This window comes from Hemiscyllium ocellatum, chromosome 10 (genome assembly GCF_020745735.1).
Source record: "Hemiscyllium ocellatum isolate sHemOce1 chromosome 10, sHemOce1.pat.X.cur, whole genome shotgun sequence".
Lineage (NCBI taxonomy): Eukaryota > Metazoa > Chordata > Chondrichthyes > Orectolobiformes > Hemiscylliidae > Hemiscyllium > Hemiscyllium ocellatum.
The window spans coordinates 111,909,028-111,926,454 of NC_083410.1; the positions used below are offsets into that span (position 1 = coordinate 111,909,028).

At 42.2% G+C, this 17,427-nt stretch overlaps 1 protein-coding gene across 2 annotated transcripts in view; it reads left to right on the top strand.

Moving 5' to 3' along the window:
- The window catches only part of zgc:153169 (uncharacterized protein LOC767799 homolog), a 48,202-nt gene extending 31,603 nt beyond the window's left edge, over positions 1-16,599 (top strand). The window contains exons 5-10 of one of the 2 annotated variants that reach the window (XM_060831870.1): positions 3,479-3,517; positions 3,629-3,721; positions 4,961-4,972; positions 6,837-6,904; positions 8,326-8,430; positions 14,087-16,599. In XM_060831870.1, coding sequence (XP_060687853.1) covers positions 3,479-3,517; positions 3,629-3,721; positions 4,961-4,972; positions 6,837-6,904; positions 8,326-8,430; positions 14,087-14,194 — 425 coding nt within the window. In that variant the 3' untranslated portion in view covers positions 14,195-16,599. Of the gene's footprint in view, positions 1-3,478; positions 3,518-3,628; positions 3,722-4,960; positions 4,973-6,832; positions 6,905-8,325; positions 8,431-14,086 lie in introns of both variants that reach the window. The other variant, XM_060831868.1, reaches the window with a different exon arrangement.
- The last annotated feature ends 828 nt before the right edge of the window (positions 16,600-17,427 follow it).

The window sequence follows — 17,427 nt, forward strand, 5'->3', positions numbered from 1 at the left end:
TGTTCTACCTTTAAAGATTGAAGGGCTTTTTATTGTAAACTTTTCACTTTGGTAAATGAAATAGCTTGAAAACAATTTAACCTTCGCTCACCTTTTAATTTTGTATAGTACTTCCTTCAAACAGCTGAGTCTCTTCACCTGCATCCCAGTCTTTGACCCTCCTGGTCACTGTGGGCCTTCTTTCCAACCCACTGGTTCAAATACTCCCCCACTTCCAAAAGCATCTTCTTGCTGTTGATACTCTGTTTTGCAGCCTCTCTACCTTTTAGACTAAGCACGCCTTCTGAATCCGTATTGGTGACCCAGGGCACATATTACATAGCTGTGAATCTTAAGTTGTGGGGGAGGATGCAGGACCATTTAAACAAAAAACACATGGGTTATGTCATCCCCAGCTTGGCACTTTCACAACCCCCAGAGTTCCAGTGTGAGTCATTATCTGTATTTTGAATGGGAATGCAGTTCCAGGCAAGTACAACAATCCGAGTCAGGCAGCACCAGTGTCAGCATGCCAGTGTGTTGGTGAGGGGCAAGTCCATGAGTCAAGCTCTGAAAGCAGCCACAAATCAGAAGGTCACCATTGGGAACAAGGGTCAAGGAGCAGTTTCAGCCACTGAAAAATAACATGGAGTCCCAACATTACATTGACTGAATATAAATTAAACCACATGTCGTGATGCTAAATTTCCAACAACTGACCAATGTTAAAGCAAAGTTACCCAAGACTGGTCAATGTTTTTGAAGTTGCAGATCCTGCCTTCCCAACCTTGATTTATTTCAAGAAGAATATCTCAAAGTGGGATATTGAAAACCATCTTCTCCTAGGCAATCCCTTGGGACTAAGAATGACTTTCATTGTGGATCCTTATTTGACTAAACAGTCCCCTGTTGCTACTGTTGCAGGAGGGGCAAGTTGGATTTGAGGAGGGGGGTGGAATGCTTTGGTTTTGAACATTCATCTGCTGTCTGGTCTTGACCTCTCTGTGGACCTGTTGATGCTTATCTAGTTGTGATGACGCATTGGTCTCATTGGTCCTCATGTTGTAGGACACTGGTTAGGCCACTTTTGGAATATTGTATGCAGTTCTGGTCTCTCTGCTATAGGAAGGATGTTGTGAAACTTGCAAGGGTTCAGAAAAGATTTACAAGGATGTTGCCAGGTTTGGAGGATTTGTGCTATCGGGGGAGGTTGAATAGGCTGGGGCTGTTTTCCCTGGAGCATTGGAAGCTGAGGGGTGACCTTTATAGAGATTTATAAAATCAAGAAGGTCATGGATAGGATAAATAGACAAGGTATTTTCTCTGGGGTGGGAGGGCGCAGGTTTAAGATGAGAGAGGAAAGATTTAAAAGAGACCCAAGGAGGAATCTCCTCCCCCCACCCCCCAGAGGGTGGTATGTGTATGGAATGAACTGTCAGAGGAAGTTACAACATTTAAAAGGCATCTGTATGGGGACATGAATAGGAAGGGTTTAGAAGGATATGGGCCAAGTGCTGGCAGGTGGGACTAGATCAGTTGAGGATATCTGGTTGGCATGATCGAGGTGGACCAAACGGCCTGTTTCCATGCTGTACATCTCTTTTGGCTCAATGACAGGGGTATCTGAGGCAGCTGGAGACCAGGCGCTGCTGCACAGAGGTGTAGGGTGAAGATGTTGAAGCCTGCAAGCTTGTTGGCATGTGTCGGCTTTAACATTCCCTGAAAGATGAGAAAAGATGTGTTGCTGCCGCAGCATTGGGTCCAGAGCCAATGATCCCACCCTGGTGCTGACACTAGGATCATTAGAAAGCCCAATCATCTAGTACATAGAGTTTTGGAAGCTCCTCAATGAACTTCTACTTGAAAAGATGCTTGCAGCCTCATGATGTGGATGCTACAAACTAAACATGGAAGTGGGTGAGGAATTGGCTTATGAGAGCGAATAGTGGAATTATTTAGGAGGGTGTGGTCAGGCTAGTTGTATATGTTATATAGACTGTCTCAGGGATCGATGTTGGTCCATCTGAATGGCACAGGTTCCATAACTCTCACATGTAAACTGCCAAATTCTTAGGTTACACCCTTACTCATTTTTGTTTAGTGTATGTCATTGGGTGCCTGTCCAAAAATGGAGGCTGATGAATCTCGGAACAGGAACTGGGAGTAGACCAATCTCTTCTGCGTCACCACTCCATTAGATCTCAGCTAACCATTTTCCTGTGCTATCTCTCTATTCCATTACATCTTCACAGATTGTCATAGTGCCGAAGGAGGCCATTCATGTCTGCATTGCCTGTCTGAGTGTTTTAAACTCGTGTCCCTCTCCTGCCTTTGCCCCATAACCCTCAACATTTGTTTCTGTTTAAATAATCATTCAATGTCCTCTTGAATACCCGAATTGAACCTTCCTGGGCACTACATTCCATATCCTAGCTATTCACTGTTTGTTTCTTCTGCAAAGCACTTTTAAACTGTGCCCTCTGGATCTCGGTCCATTTACAAGTGGCAGTGGATTCTCCCCATCTACTCTGTCCAGGTCCCTCGTGAATTTGTATAAATTCTCCCCTTACTGAAAATGTGTTGCTGGTTAAAGCACAGCAGGTTAGGCAGCATCCAAGGAACAGGAAATTCGACGTTTCGGGCCAGAGCCCTTCATCAGAATTCCTGATGAAGGGCTCTGGCCCGAAACGTCGAATTTCCTGTTCCTTGGATGCTGCCTAATCTGCTGTGCTTTAACCAGCAACACATTTTCAGTTCTGATCTCCAGCATCTGCAGACCTCACTTTTTACTCGTAAATTCTCCCCTTAGCCTTCTCCAAGGAAATATAGTCCCAACCCCTCCAATCTTACCTCACCACTGAACTATCTCATCCCTGGAGTCATTCTCATGACCTCTTATTCACACTCTAATGCATTCACATCCTTCATACAGTGTTGCATTCAGGACTGTACACACCACTGCAGCCAAAGTCTAACCGCTGTCTTTTATATGCTCCACGCTACTTGTTCTTACACTCTATGTCCTGATGTATGAAGCAGAAAGACTTGTCGTTATTTATCATGAACCTGTTTAGCCATCTTATGGCGCACCTTTGGACCAGTTTGGAACCCCGGTTTCTTTGCTTCTGCACACCCTTTAGATCAATTAATTGAATTTAAAATCCATCAACTGCTGTGGGATTTGAGTCAATGTTCACAGAGCAATATTCTGGTATTAATATCTGGCATTATTCATTAGATTACTCATTATACCACTGCTGCTATCTTCTCCAAAAAGCCACCAAGAGTCGATATTTAAAATGAATCAAGTTGTGGCACATGAAATTCAATATGGGGAAATAGCAGATCTCTAAAACTAGGAGAATACCATCTTTAACAACTTAATGTATGTTTAAAAGAAATGTTACAATTGCAGGAATTAGTTAGAATATAATGGACTCCAAGACAAATGTCTCAAAGCCATTTGTTCGGTATAATGTTTGCTTTTGTTTGTTATTAGGTTTGATTGTCTTGGATGAGATGGAGAATATAACTGTAGGTATGTATGATTCTGAAGTAGCTAGAAATTATGGTCTATCTTTAGTCTGGTCCAGAAATTACTTTTGGTTTTACAAACCTGCTTTCAATGGTTTTGCTTTGAACTGTGAAGGTGTATCAACATCTGGAGCTCCATTCAAAGACCCTGGGCGTGTTGGTGATTCACCTTTGCCTGGATGTGGTCTATATGCAGACAATCGGGCAAGTACCTTCTGTGATTTGAATGTGCCAAGTGAGAAAAGTCTTTTCACTTATGTTAATGTTGATAAGTTGACAATGTCATCCTAATTGAATTTGAAAGCAACAGTGCCATAGTCCTTTTCTGACGCAGTGTTGCCAAATGCTATCAAAACAGAAAATGCTGGATACACTGAGCAGGTCAGGCTACATCTTGGGGAGAAAAACCAAGTTGAGACTTCAAGACTCTGACCTTCTGTCACCACACACGTTACTAAACCTGCACAGCCTTCCCAGCACTTGGTATTTCTTTACTGATTTCCAGTGTCCACGGTATTTGGCTTTTTGTTCTCATGATGTAGCATCATAGTATTCAGACAGGTACCTGATCACACTTCCCAAATCAACAGATTAAAACCAAGCCAGCATGAATTTGATACAGTTGTATTGACCTTTTTTTAAGACTCGTTCATGGGATGTGGACATTGTTGGTAAGACTAGTATTGTTTGTCCATCCCCAATGTTGATCTGCTGCCTGAAGCACTGTAGTCCAAGTGGTGTCAGTACAGCTGCACCATCAAATGGAGGGAGTTACAGGAATTTGACCAATCTAAACTGGTGATATATTACTTTTACATGTCCAACTGAGCAAGATGTGCTATTATACTAGTCAGTGCCGAGGTTGTTATTGCATGCTTTGTCCAGCTAATCCATTTGACTTGTCCAGAGCAATTTTTGATGCAGCCTTTCAGAGAGCAGTTAAGTCAACATAGTTGCTGTGGGTCTAGAGTCACATATTGACAAGACTGGGTAAAGAAAGCAGGTTTCCCTCCTGAGAAAAACTTGGAGGCTTCATGACCATCTCTTTAATCCCAAGCATTTGATTGAAAGTAAATTTCTCTGGCTCCTCGTGGTGTGATTTGACCTTGCATGTTCAGACCGCTAATCGGGGCCTGTAACAATATCATTCCCTTGGGCAATTAAGGCTCTCTGTGAGAGATGACAAGTTGGACATTTTATGAGCATCCTTTAGTGACTATTAACATGATGTTTGCAGAGCGAACATTAATCAAGAACAACAATACTCGCTTCCCATTTTGACTGGGGAAACACTGGTTGAAGGATCATAAATGGAATCAAAAATTAAATTGGGAACCTATAAATTACAAAATTTCTGAAATTATTGTTTTCTTTTCCTGGTTTGCTTTTATTTTCAAGATAATTGAACCACAATCAGCCTGTGACAAGTGTTACTGTCTCTAGGCAGGAGCTGCTGCAGGTACGTATTCGAAAATAAGTGGCATGCTTCATCTTTGGTCATTGACAATGCATCAGAAATCATCCCTTTTAAGCAATACTTAGATAAACATAGCAAACATTCACAGATGTTATACAGATCCACTGTTCTAACTAATAAAATCACAAAACTAACAAATAGTCATCAAACCCACTTGGTTCTCTCATGTCCATGATAGAAGGAAATCTCTTGTCCGTCCTTGGTCTGGCCTACATGTACAGCGAGACCCACAGCAATGTCAAATATCCTCACAAGATACACAGCTCAAAGGGCAATTAGGGATAGGCAACCAAAGTTGGTCTCAGCAGTCATGCCTACATCTCATGGAAGAATAAAGTTACAAAACCTGAGCAGACACCTTGTTAATGGTTTATATTTTAGTTTAGCTTTATTATACTGCAATATTTAATTAAGTGGTTGAATATGTAGCACTTGATAGAAGAAATGTTTGTTGGTAGTTTTGATAATTATGCAGCTATCCTTCCATAAAATCTGTGTTTCATCCTTGGGAATATTACTATTTAGTTTAAGGAATGTCTGTCTTCCAGTTGTTTAAGAATAATTCAGATCTCCAAAACCATTTGCACAGAAACAGTCTCGGCATGGAGAGATTTTAAAACACATGTGGTGGTCTCCATGTTCATTTTAATTTCAGTGATTGCTCAGGTTTTTGCGAGGCCAACTTTGGTTGCCTATCCCTAATTGCCCTTGAGCTGTATATCTTGCAAGGATATTTGACCACATTGCCGTGGGTCTCAATTTACATGTCAGCCAGACTAAGTAAGGACAAGAGATTTCCTTCCGTAAACAACATGAGTGAACTAAGTGGGTTTTATGATGATTTATGTTAGTGTTGTGGTCATCATCACTGATCTTATTAGTTAGTTTCAACTTCCTCTGGGTCTCTTGGTAGGATTTAAACCTGCACTTCCAGTGGAATAGCCTGGATTACCAATTATTACTCAACGACTATCTCCTCATTTGATACTGATTCTGGCAGAAGCCCTTCATCATTCCTAAATTATTTTTCTCACTTTCCCCATTACCATTTTCCCATAGTCAACATCTTTGTGAGGCAAGAAAGATCCCAAGAAATTTGCTTCCAGTCTGTTTCAGTGTCACTCTGTAACTGGCTCAGTGGCATGAGAGTTTTGGAGTAAAGGGTGGCCCTTCACTTTTCTGTCTCTGCAAATTACAAAATGCTTGACTTCTATTTGATACTTTCCATGGGGACATTGTTTTAAAAAAAAATGTCTTCAGCCTTTTACTATGTCCCCCTCCATATCCACAATCCTTTACATCCAGTGCATTAGCTTTGAATCACAGTCACTATTATGATGTGGTCAAAATCAGCAGCCAGTTTAAACAGAGCAAGTTTGCCCAAACACAAAGAAGGTGAATGACCTTTTAAACTGACTATATTATTGATTGAGCACAAAAGAACTGTTCAATAGACACAAGTTATTTTCTACCTGCTTGCACATTGCAGCAGAGCTTTGCATTAACATCTTACCCAAAAGAGAGTAACTTTGACAGTGCTGGTCTCTTCAGTCCTGCACTGAACCCTAAACCTACGTTTTCTTCACATGATGATGGGGAGCACAGGGTTTTTGGTCTTGGCTAATGCTAGCCTCCTTTGGCATTATCTCCTGAAGGAAATGTTTTGCTCCAACTGGTAATAAATAACAAATAGCAGTTTCAGGGTGTCCATCATGTTACTTCATCCATTGCCTCCTCTTTCAATTGAAATGTGATAATGTGGATATGTTAAAAATTCAATTTCAAATTGATAAACATAATATTCAAATGTCTTTCAACAATATTTCTTTTTTTCTTTAAATTGGAGCCACTGGTGATGGAGATAAAATCATGTGTTTCTGCCCAAGTTTCCATGTTGTTCAACTGATGAAGCAGGTATTGTGTTTAGATATATATTTGAAAGTTTGATGTGAGTGCGGTTTCAATGAATGATTGGCAGGAAGAGTGAGTCACTTAATTGCGCAGTCTTACGGATGTCACAATCTTCAGGAAAGCCAGCATATCATCTGTTCACCATAAGAAACTTTGGGCTGAATATTACCCCCAACTCAGTGGTTAGCATCATTGTCTCACAGCGCCAGGGACCCAGGTTCGATTCCAGCCTCAGGCGACTGTCTGTGTGGCGTTTGCACATTCTCCCCGTGTCTGCGTTGGTTTCCTTCGGTTGCACCGGTTTCCTCCCCTAGTCCAAAAATGTGCAGGTTAGTGAATTGGCCATGCTAAATTGCCCGCAGTGTTAGGGGAATGGGCTCTGGATGGGTTGCTGTTTGGAGGGTCGGTGTGGATTTGTTGGGCCAAAGGGCCTGTTTCCACACTGTAACTAATCTAATCTCATCTAACCTAATCAACTCCATCCTCAAGTGGCAGGAAGGGGGGTGGGAATGGAGGTAGGGAGGGATAGTTGGTATCAGAATCAGGGGAGAAAGTGAGGCCTGCAGATGCTGGAGCTGGAGATCAGAGTCGAGAGTGTGGTGCTGGGGACTCACAGCGGGTCAGGCAGCATCCAAGAAGCAGGAGAATTGATGTTTCGGACATAAGCCCTTCATCAGCTCTTCACTGGTATCAGAATCAGACAGCCAGTCTGCTAACTGTGATATACAAAGGCTGTATATAAGGCATCTCATTGTGTTATGGGTGTTCTGCCAAATACTGGCAGCAGATATGACCCCCTGGTTCGAGAAGATCATCACGTCAGTGGAGTTGGTGTCACAGGGGCAACGCGAGTTTTAGCTGGAATGGGTGAGGGCAGGGACAGAGACAGAGGAGTGTAACGTTCTTCAAAGCACCAAGGTGTAGTGGGTGGGAATAACAGCCCACACAGCCTGTGTTTTTCTCCGAGAGGTTTGCCCTTCAGTACTCAACCCTGGAATTTAAAACCGAAGAAAGCTTCTCCTACTTTGCGCAGTCTACTGCCATAACATTGAAGTAGAGGTTCTACAGGCAGTCTGCACACCCCAGGATCATGCACTTTCTTCTGATGTCTGCTGTCCAACCCTGGGGCAGTTAAATTTTGGAGTTCTGCTGTTTAATGTTAACTCTTCATATCATTTTGCTTTGTGTGTTTCTCCAAATGAACATTTTTGTCCCAGCCTGGTGCTCATTTTTACTGAGCGTATCATGTATTCTTTGTGTTTAATATTTTGCTGACCCAGTCATAAATTTTCATGTGTGAAATATTATCAAACAGTTAATATGTTTTGCATGATTTGTTTATTTGAAACCTTCAGAATTATTGTTTTCAGGAATTTTTAACAACATTACACAATGTGGCTATGAATGTTTCTCTATCTTTTCAGGGCCTTTCTCCTGGAGATGCTTGTCAGTCTGTGATTCAGGACATTTGTCACAGAGTAGGGAACAAAGACATCTTTGAAATTGGGCTCATTGCATTGAATATGAAGGTACCCACTATTACTGCTTCATGTTTGAGAGTTTGCACAAGTTATTTTCAAGGAAGGCTCACGAGTTCACAATTGGAGTGAGAGTTCAGGCTGACCTCTGCCCCCTGGGATGGCTCAAGTGATTAGAGCATACTTAGCTGACCTTTCTGAGCTCAACAGAGAGTCGAAATCAAACCTAGAAACTTGTCTTTCTGGGTTCAATCAGATCAATGGTAGCACATTGACCGCAAGCAATGGGTGATGCTTCCAAAGGATTGAATTTTAACCTCTGGAAAGTTAGAATATTAATATTCATTGTGTTAGGAGTTAGATTTAAACAACAGCATAGATTTCAAATAAGCTTTTGATCATTACTTATCTGCCTGTTGGACAACTTCCTTTTAGATCTTGCTGAGGAGAGAGACATGCTGCAGAGGTGTTTCGTCTTGTACTTATCAGGACAGAAGCAAGAATACCCCACTTCAAAGGGAACAACAATATCCCTTTAATGAGGAAAGGGGTGTAGTGGTGGCTGATTTGTTGACGAGTTGGCTGTGATTGGTCATGGTGTTGCTGGGGCAAATATACTCAGGAGCCATTGTTCCCTGTGATCTGCTTTATTCAGGAAAGGTGCAGTGTCCAGGCAAATTCCTTTTTCCCTGCAGAGGGCAGATCCCTGCATCTGAAAAACTTAATCTCCAACAAGCATTAATGAGCGACCTTGAGGGACACTCCAAGGAGTGTCTTGTACAAAGTTTTAAGTTGGTTATTGATATGACAACATTTCTGGCAGCAATGCTGATTTAACTGCGAACAGGAAAAAAGACATACCAGGAGGGCTAAAAAGGCCCCTCTCAGCAAGCAACAGATGACCCCCATTTGACTGAGAACTAGAACTAGAAGCTGTTCTGGCCAGTGGCCAAGGACACTTTAGTACTTTGTGTTTGGGTTACATTGACAGCCACCCTAATGTTAACTCTGCTTTCTCTCCACAGATCTGCCAGATATTCCGAGTTGTTTCCAGCAATTTACGTTTTTGTTTGAGTTTCTCTCAGCCTCTCTTTCTTTTTGGCCCATCATTGCTTTGCAGAAGTGTTCTTCTCCCTGCCATGCATTTTAGACTTTCTTACATTTGGATTTGTTGGCCCAGGATTAACTTTAGCTGGCTTGTCCTGGGATATTAAGAATTCTGTGATACTTCCCGCCAGCCCTAACCTCAGCATTCCGACCTTGGCATCACCTTTTTCTGTAAAAGGTCTTCAGCCTGGGTTTGTTGATGATCTCTTTCAGGGTGTTTTGAGAATTGGCTGGAGGGCCAATAATCCTTTTGATTCTTGAGTGACCACCTCATGAGCCTCACTGTCATCCTGGGAGACAGCCTCCAAGCGCTCTTTGCTAGCCTCGTTGTATAGAGGCAACTGTACAGTCATGCAGGAGTTCCGTTCTGTCCTGCATTTGTCAGAAATTAGCTTTGGTGTTTTTGTAGTTAGGATGCTACAGATTTCTTTGTTACTTCTTTGACTTGTCAGTTTCCAAATGCTTCTGATTGCACAATACTGCATGTCTATGGCAGCCATGTTGGTCAAGGTCAGTTTTAGTTGGAAACATTAACTCTCTCAGAACGATCGAAGGACGTGACCGGTTTTGCTGATCATCTTCCATTACATTTAATGCAATGACATTATCACATGATCGTCCTTGCTCTTATTGCATTTGGACTAAATAGTTCCAGTATTCTTAATTTCATTTTGTTTTTAATTAAGTGGACACAAAAAGTGCCTATAGTTGGAAGGAGTGAATTAGAGCCTGTGCAAAATGATTCTTAAATGGAGTAATGTATCACGACATTTTACACAGTGGTACAGTCATAGGACAGCTCAATTAGTGCTCAATACATTCCAACATATCAGATGTCTCATTGCTGACAGTGATGTTACCTGCCTCAGTCACATTAATTTGTAAATTAATGTATGTAAATACAATTACAGAAGATAAGCATCTCTGCTGGTATTCTGCTTCATTGGGTGGGCCACCTCTATGTCCACTTTCATGTCAACATCTACCCTGAAATTAGATCCCCTCTCACCTGAAATTAGATCCCTGACACCTGGATCCACATCATTGTCAGAAATGACATGCAGTGTTTTGGGTCTGTCTGTGTGTCTCCTGTCGACATGGAGTTGGATTTCTTGTCAGCACTGGTGATCTTGCTGGACCTAACATGACACCAGCACATGGCAATTTGCAGATCATTACCATTAATGTACCTCGGGGAGATGTATTCTCCGGATGCTTCCCATTCAGGCTAAAGTGGATGATTAAAGCCCTCCATTTTACAAGTCTTTCTCAATTGATACCACTGCATAGTATCTCGATCCATACAGGTCAAATGGCATTTCGTGTTTTTATCTTCAGGTTGTTTAGCCTGCCAGCATCGAAAGGTACTGCTGTTGCCAAAAGGCCAGTGGCAATGTGATTGACAAGAATGTATGAAAACTACCACAAAGGGAACCAACTAGGCAGGTCTCCCATGGGACACCCATTCAGGAGAGTCACGGGTACTCCTACATTGCAACATGCTTGATAAATATGCTCTCAATCAATTTGAGAGTAACTCTGAGAATGCTTGGGATTCCTCCACAAGAATTGTCCAATCACAGAATCCAATTTAAGATTACGTTTTGCAAGCTGGGTTTGTTTGAGTTGTTGTTCCTGTGTTGTAGTCGGGATGAAATAGGACCTGCTGTCTGCAAACACAAGGAAATTGTCCAGCAATTGCATGTTCATTGAACAAACTAAAGCATCAACAACAATGGCTCCCTGATGCTTTGACTGTGGCAATGTCTTGACCAATTATGTCCAACTTGCTGACAAACATTATTTCTCATGAAGTATAAAGTTTTGTTCCCTTGAAATTTAGCGTTTTTGTGATTCTGTCCTGATGATGACAAAATAAGTGTCAACGCATGCCTTTTCTGTTCCAGTGGTGCTCAAGTTATGTACTATCAACTGACTAATTCTGCTTGAAGTGACATTAGCACACTGTTAAAATGTGATCCATCCATTACTGATCATAAATCTTTGAGAGTGGATGAGTAGCATTTCCAATATCCAGAGAAAATTTCCTATCAACATTGTATGTTATTGTTCTATATGATTGTGTCTGCCAACACAAGGTCGCACTGGAACTCTAAGTGCAGAATTCGACATAACAAAGTGTACACATGTACACATCTTTGCTGTTATTGGACTTCTGAATGGATATCTCAAATTTTAACTTAATATCGATCTCATTCTTTGTGCACCTTCTCTGCAGCCATAACATTGTATTCTTGGCTCTGTTCTATTGCCCTCATGCACTTTGTATGGTATGATCCGCCCATACTGTATGCAAAACCTAGGTACATATGACACTAGTCATAAACCAAATCATAGATGATATTCTAATTTCAAAAGTTGGAAATGCAAAACAAAAAGAGGTGGATTCCGAATCACAGAATTGTTCTTGAACAGTTAGCAACCTTTTGCCCCATCTCATTTGCCCTATTCTCAATAGGAACATTTAGCCAATAGTCACTTCCCCACTTTTTCACTGTTACCCAGCACATTCTTCTTCTTCAGATATTCCAGTTCCCTCTTGACACTTTTGAGTAGTGCATTCCAGACCCAAACCACTTGCTGTGTGAAAATGTTTGCTTGTATCGCCATTACTTTGAATATGTGTTCTCTTGTTCTTGAACCTTCCACCAATGGGATCAATTTCTCCCTATCTACTCTGTCCTGACCCCCTTATAGTTTTGAACACTTCATCAAAACTCGTCTCAACCTTCTGTTTTCCAAAGAAAACAGTCCTTATCTGTCCAGTCTATCTTTGTAATTAAAGTGCGTTTGACTCTAAAACCATTCGAAGTAAAAGTGAGGACTGCAGATGCTAGAGATCAGAGTCAAGAGTGTGGTACTGGAAACGCACAGCAGGTCAGGCAGCATCCGAGGGGCAGGATAGTCGACATTTCGGGCAAAAGCCCATCTTTCCTGATGAAGGGCTTTTGCCCAAAACGTCGTCGTCTCCTGCTTCTCGGATATTGCCTGACCTGCTGTGCTTTTCCAGCATCACACTCTTGACTCTAGAACCATTCGCAAGAATCTTTTCTGTGTTTTCTTTAATGTCGTCACACTCTTCCCAGAGTGGGACACTCAGAGCATGATTCTGTATGAAAATTTGTTATTTTATGATGGTGCTGTGAAATTGAAGTGAAAGATTATTTTCATTGTTAAGAAAAGGAATAAAATATGGGGCAAGATTATTTTGAAGAAGAATTCCTTTGGATAGGTGGAATGAATTTAACTTGTGAGCAATGCTTTGAGTTTACACTTTGTTATAGTTGGAAATACTTAATTTACCTCCAAGATATTAACTGACTATATATTCATCAGCTTTACTCATCCCATGGAAGTGAGAGCCATTGATTTGCTGAAGCCCTTTGAGAGTTCAAAAAACAAGGATTGATTAGATTACTTGCAGTGTGGAAACAGGCCCTTCGGCCCAACAAGTCCACACCAACCCGCCGAAGCGCAACCCACCTATACCCTTACATTTACCCCTTACCTAACACTACAGGCAATTTAGCATGGCCAATTCACCTGACCTGCACATCTTTGGAGAGTGGGAGGAAACCGGAGCACCCGGAGGAAACCCACGCAGACACGGGGAGAACGTGCAAACTCCACACAGTCAGTCGCCTGACTCGGGAATTGAACCCGGGTCTCGGGTGCTGAGAGGCAGCAGTGCTAACCACTGTGCCGCCCACTGATTGCTGGGAACATTAAACAGGCAATGGTCACTTTATAAGATAATCATTTTGTTTGCCTTTTGAAAAGGCAGTAATTATTTCAAGTGTCTTCAAAAATAAAATTCATAAGGCTTTGTGGAGAGAGTGCTGGGAGCAGGCACAACCTGGTAACAAGCCAAATAAAGACGGGGGTAGGAAAAGGAGTCTGTGTAAAATGTGCAGAGACATGCAGCGTTTGGGTACCCTTGGTGATTGGCAGTTCAGCTGCAGTTCTGTCTGTGGGGGCTTCTGAAGAGTGTCCCTGTCCCTATATCTGAGCTATCCTCTCCAGAGCATGGCAAGTGGCTTACTCAGAAAAGCACGGTCAATGCTTCAACTCATCAAACAGTGCTTCCTGCGCAACAACAACCACTTGAATTTCTACAGCACCTTTTTAAGGTGCTGAAAGAAATCTCAAGGCACCTCAGGAGTAATTATCAAGTTTCAAGCCAGGCAAGGAGGAATCACAGGAACCATCAGCCAGGACCTTGGTGTGGTGATTCGTCCAGAAAGGCTGAGCCTCTGACAGTGCAGCACTTAATTGGAGTCATCCCAGATGATGTGCTCAACTCTGCAAGTGAGGTTTGAGTCTGAGATTTTTGATGCTGAGGACAGAATGATTCCACTGAGATCCTGTGAACTGTTTGTTGCTCTGCAGTATGTTGCAGCAAAATACATGAAATCTTATAATTGATGTACCCACTCCAGGAAGTGCCATTTTTAGGAACAAACAAAGCTGAATTGATATTGTGCTTTTCATGGCTTCAGCCAGATGTGTAGTATTGTAGGTGTGGGATTTTCTGAGAAGTGAATGATGCATGTTCTGAAGTTTTTGTTTCCCCACACAGGGTGAAGTTGGAGCTGCTTCAACTGTCCCTTTTCCATATACATTCTGGGCTCATGGGATGGAAACAGTGGAACAGAGACACAGCTGCCCTTATGTACACTTAGATTAACGACCATCAGTGCAGTTGCTAAAAAGCTTTCTTCCAAACGCTTGATATATTCCGGTGTTTTTCACATTACTGCTCCACCTTGTCAGGTTTGAGGTGGGTTCAGCGACAAGCTGTTGGAACTCTCTGGTCAAGTTGAAGGTGCAACTGCCGGACTTGGGGACACGCAGAAATCTGCTCATTTTTCACTTCTGGATCTTTTTTAAAAAAAAATCTGATTGCTGGTGGGCAAAGCTTCCCAAAGGATATGATAGCAGGCTTTTGTCTTCAACCTGCTCGGTCCTCCTTTAATTTACTGATGAAATCCAAGACTTTTTCCGTCCCTGTTGGTCTTTTAACTGTATTAACAACCAGTCTGCCCTGGCTGCTGCAGTGCCTCAAGTGAGAGCCCTGTTCTGAATCAGAAGAATGTAAGAAGATGAGGTACTTCATAGACCCTACAATTCCCTGACCTGCTCCGCTATTCCATAAGAGTGTTTGATCTTCTCCTTCAAAGTGACTTTCTTGCCCTTAATTATATTTTCCTTGGTTTCCTTTGTCTCCAAACATGTTGATCTCTGGCTTGAATATAGCAATCAACTGAATTCCTACCACTGTCAATGCTACAGTATTCCAAAGGTTCTCAATTCTCAGTGAAGAAATTTCACATCTCTCCAAAATGATGGTCCTGGTGAGACTTTGTCAGGTTAGAGATCTCCAAACCTGGTAAAATACTCTCCCCTTCAGGTCTTCATAGCTTTCCACCATCCTGCATTGCACTCACCAACTCCAGCTTTGTTTATGAATGAATCAAAACAGTGTGATGAGAGATGCTTGGTATATTCAGTTTCAGGTCTCTTCCTGTCGTGTCTTGTGATTACCTGGTAACCTTGAGGAAAGAGTGGGATGGCTCTGGTTGAGAGTGGAGACTCACTGACATGGTGATTCACTTCATGCACTCAAATGATGGACTGAGTAACTGAAATTTCATGTGGTAGGAAAGCTGTGACAAGGGAGTATTAATTCACATTGTCACTAAGATAACGCACATTATTTATTTTATAAAGTTGTGTTATTGAAAGTATAAGTTTACAATGTTGTGTCTGGATGAATTGAGACACACACACACACACACACACACACACACACACACACACAATTGGCTGGATATATTGATGTCAGTATGAGCTTCAACAGCATCTTTTTTTTCAGCAATGTTCAAGTCTGTACTACCAAGCAATTACTTACATTTTAGGCTTTCCAAAGAATACTTTTTAACGCTACAGCAGCCAAACCATTATATTGGTGGAGAGCACAAGTTGTGTAATGGAGTCATTCAGTCAACAAAACATTCGGAGGTGACTGAATCAAAGAGAAATAGCCACGGGGCAATAGCCTTGCCCCCTCTTTTTCTGTATTTTCTGAAAGACCTTCTATGAAGTCAGAGTTACATAGCACAGAAATAGACAGTTTGACCCAACTCCTCCATGTCAACCAGCCATCCCAATCTGACCTAGTCCCATTTGCTAGGATTTGGTCTGTATCCCTCTTAAACCCTTCCTATTCATATACCCATCCAGATGCCATTTAAATGTTGTCATTGTACCAGCCTCCACCACTTCTTCTGGCAGCTCATTCCATACACACATCACCCTCTGTGTGAAGCTTGCCCTTAAGGTCCCTTTTAAATCTTTTCCCCTCTCACCTTTGACCTATGCCCTCTAGTTCTGGACTGTCCAAATCTCAGAAAAAGACTTTGTCCCTCGTGATTTTATAATCCTCTATCAGCCTCTGACTCTCCAGGGAAACAAGTCCCACCCTATTTAGCCTTGCACATCTTCTCTGCATTCTCTCAAGTTTAAGCATATCTTTCGTATCGAAGGGAGACCAGAATTGTACTCCGTATTCCAAAAGTGGCCTGGACAGCTGCAACATGACCTCCCAATTCATATACACAGTGCACTGACCAATAAAGGTAAGTGTGCCAAACTTGATCTTCAACACCCTGTCCACGACAGATTCCACTTTGAAGGAATTTTGTACCCGCCAAACCCCAGGTCTCTTTGTTCAGCAACACTCTCCAGGATCTAGCCATTAACTATAGAAGTCCTATATGGGTTGCCTTACCAAAATACAACACTTGTCTTTAGATAAAGTAAACACTATCTGCTACTCTTTGACCCTTTGGCCTATCTGATCAAAGTTCTGTTGTGCTCTTAAGTGGCACAGTGGTTAGCACTGCTGCCTCACAGCGCCAGGGACCTGGGTTCACTTCCCGCTTCGGGCGGCTGTCTCTGTGTGTGGAGTTTGCACGTTCTCCCTGTGTCGGCGTGGGTTTCCTCCGGGTGCTCCGGTTTCCTCCCATGGTCCAAAGATGTGCAGGTTAGGTGAATTGGCAATGCTAAATTGCCCATAACGTTAGGTGGATATTGTGGGGGGGGGGGGGGGGGGGGCGGGGGGGTAGGCTATCTCTTCGGAGGATCGTTGTGGACATGTTGGGCCGAAGGGCTTGTTTCCACACTGTAGGTAATATAATCTAATCATTTTCACTGTCCGCTACACCACCTACTTTGGTCTCATCTACAAATTTGCTAACCATGCCTCATTTTCACATCTAAATCACATATAAATCATGAAAAGCAGTAGAACCATCATCAATCCTTGTGGTACACTGCTGGTTCAAGGTCTCCACCATCACCCTCTGTTCCCTACCTTTAAACCAATTTTTTATCCAATTGGTTCGCTTCCCCCTGGATTCCATCTAATCCAGCCTTACTGACTGTTAGCAAGTGGTACCTTATTAAATGCTTTGCAGAAGTTCATATAGATGGTGTCTCCTGCTCTGCCTTCATTCATCATCTTTGTCACCTCTTCAAAAATTTCAATCTAGTTAGTGAGACTCAATTTTCCATGTACAAAGCCACGCTGATTGATTGTCCCTAATTTGGAAGCAGTGAGTTTGTAAAAGAGAGAACTCTGAATCAACACCATGTCTCCAGAAGGAGAAACAAACCTGAACCAACTGTGATGACTGTCACCGTGGAAGCAGCCATTTTACCTGTCAACGAGTTCCAGACAATCTACACATTATCTTTCCTAGACTGAAATTTTACCTGGCCAAGTTTTAAGATCTGATACTTTGCAAATTTCTGTTGTCATTTTATTTTTGCATACATGAAGAGACAAGGGAGGGGAATTGTGTCTTTGTGTTGTTTTGCATTACAGGTTGGTAGGATTTCTTTGTGTCTTTTAAACCT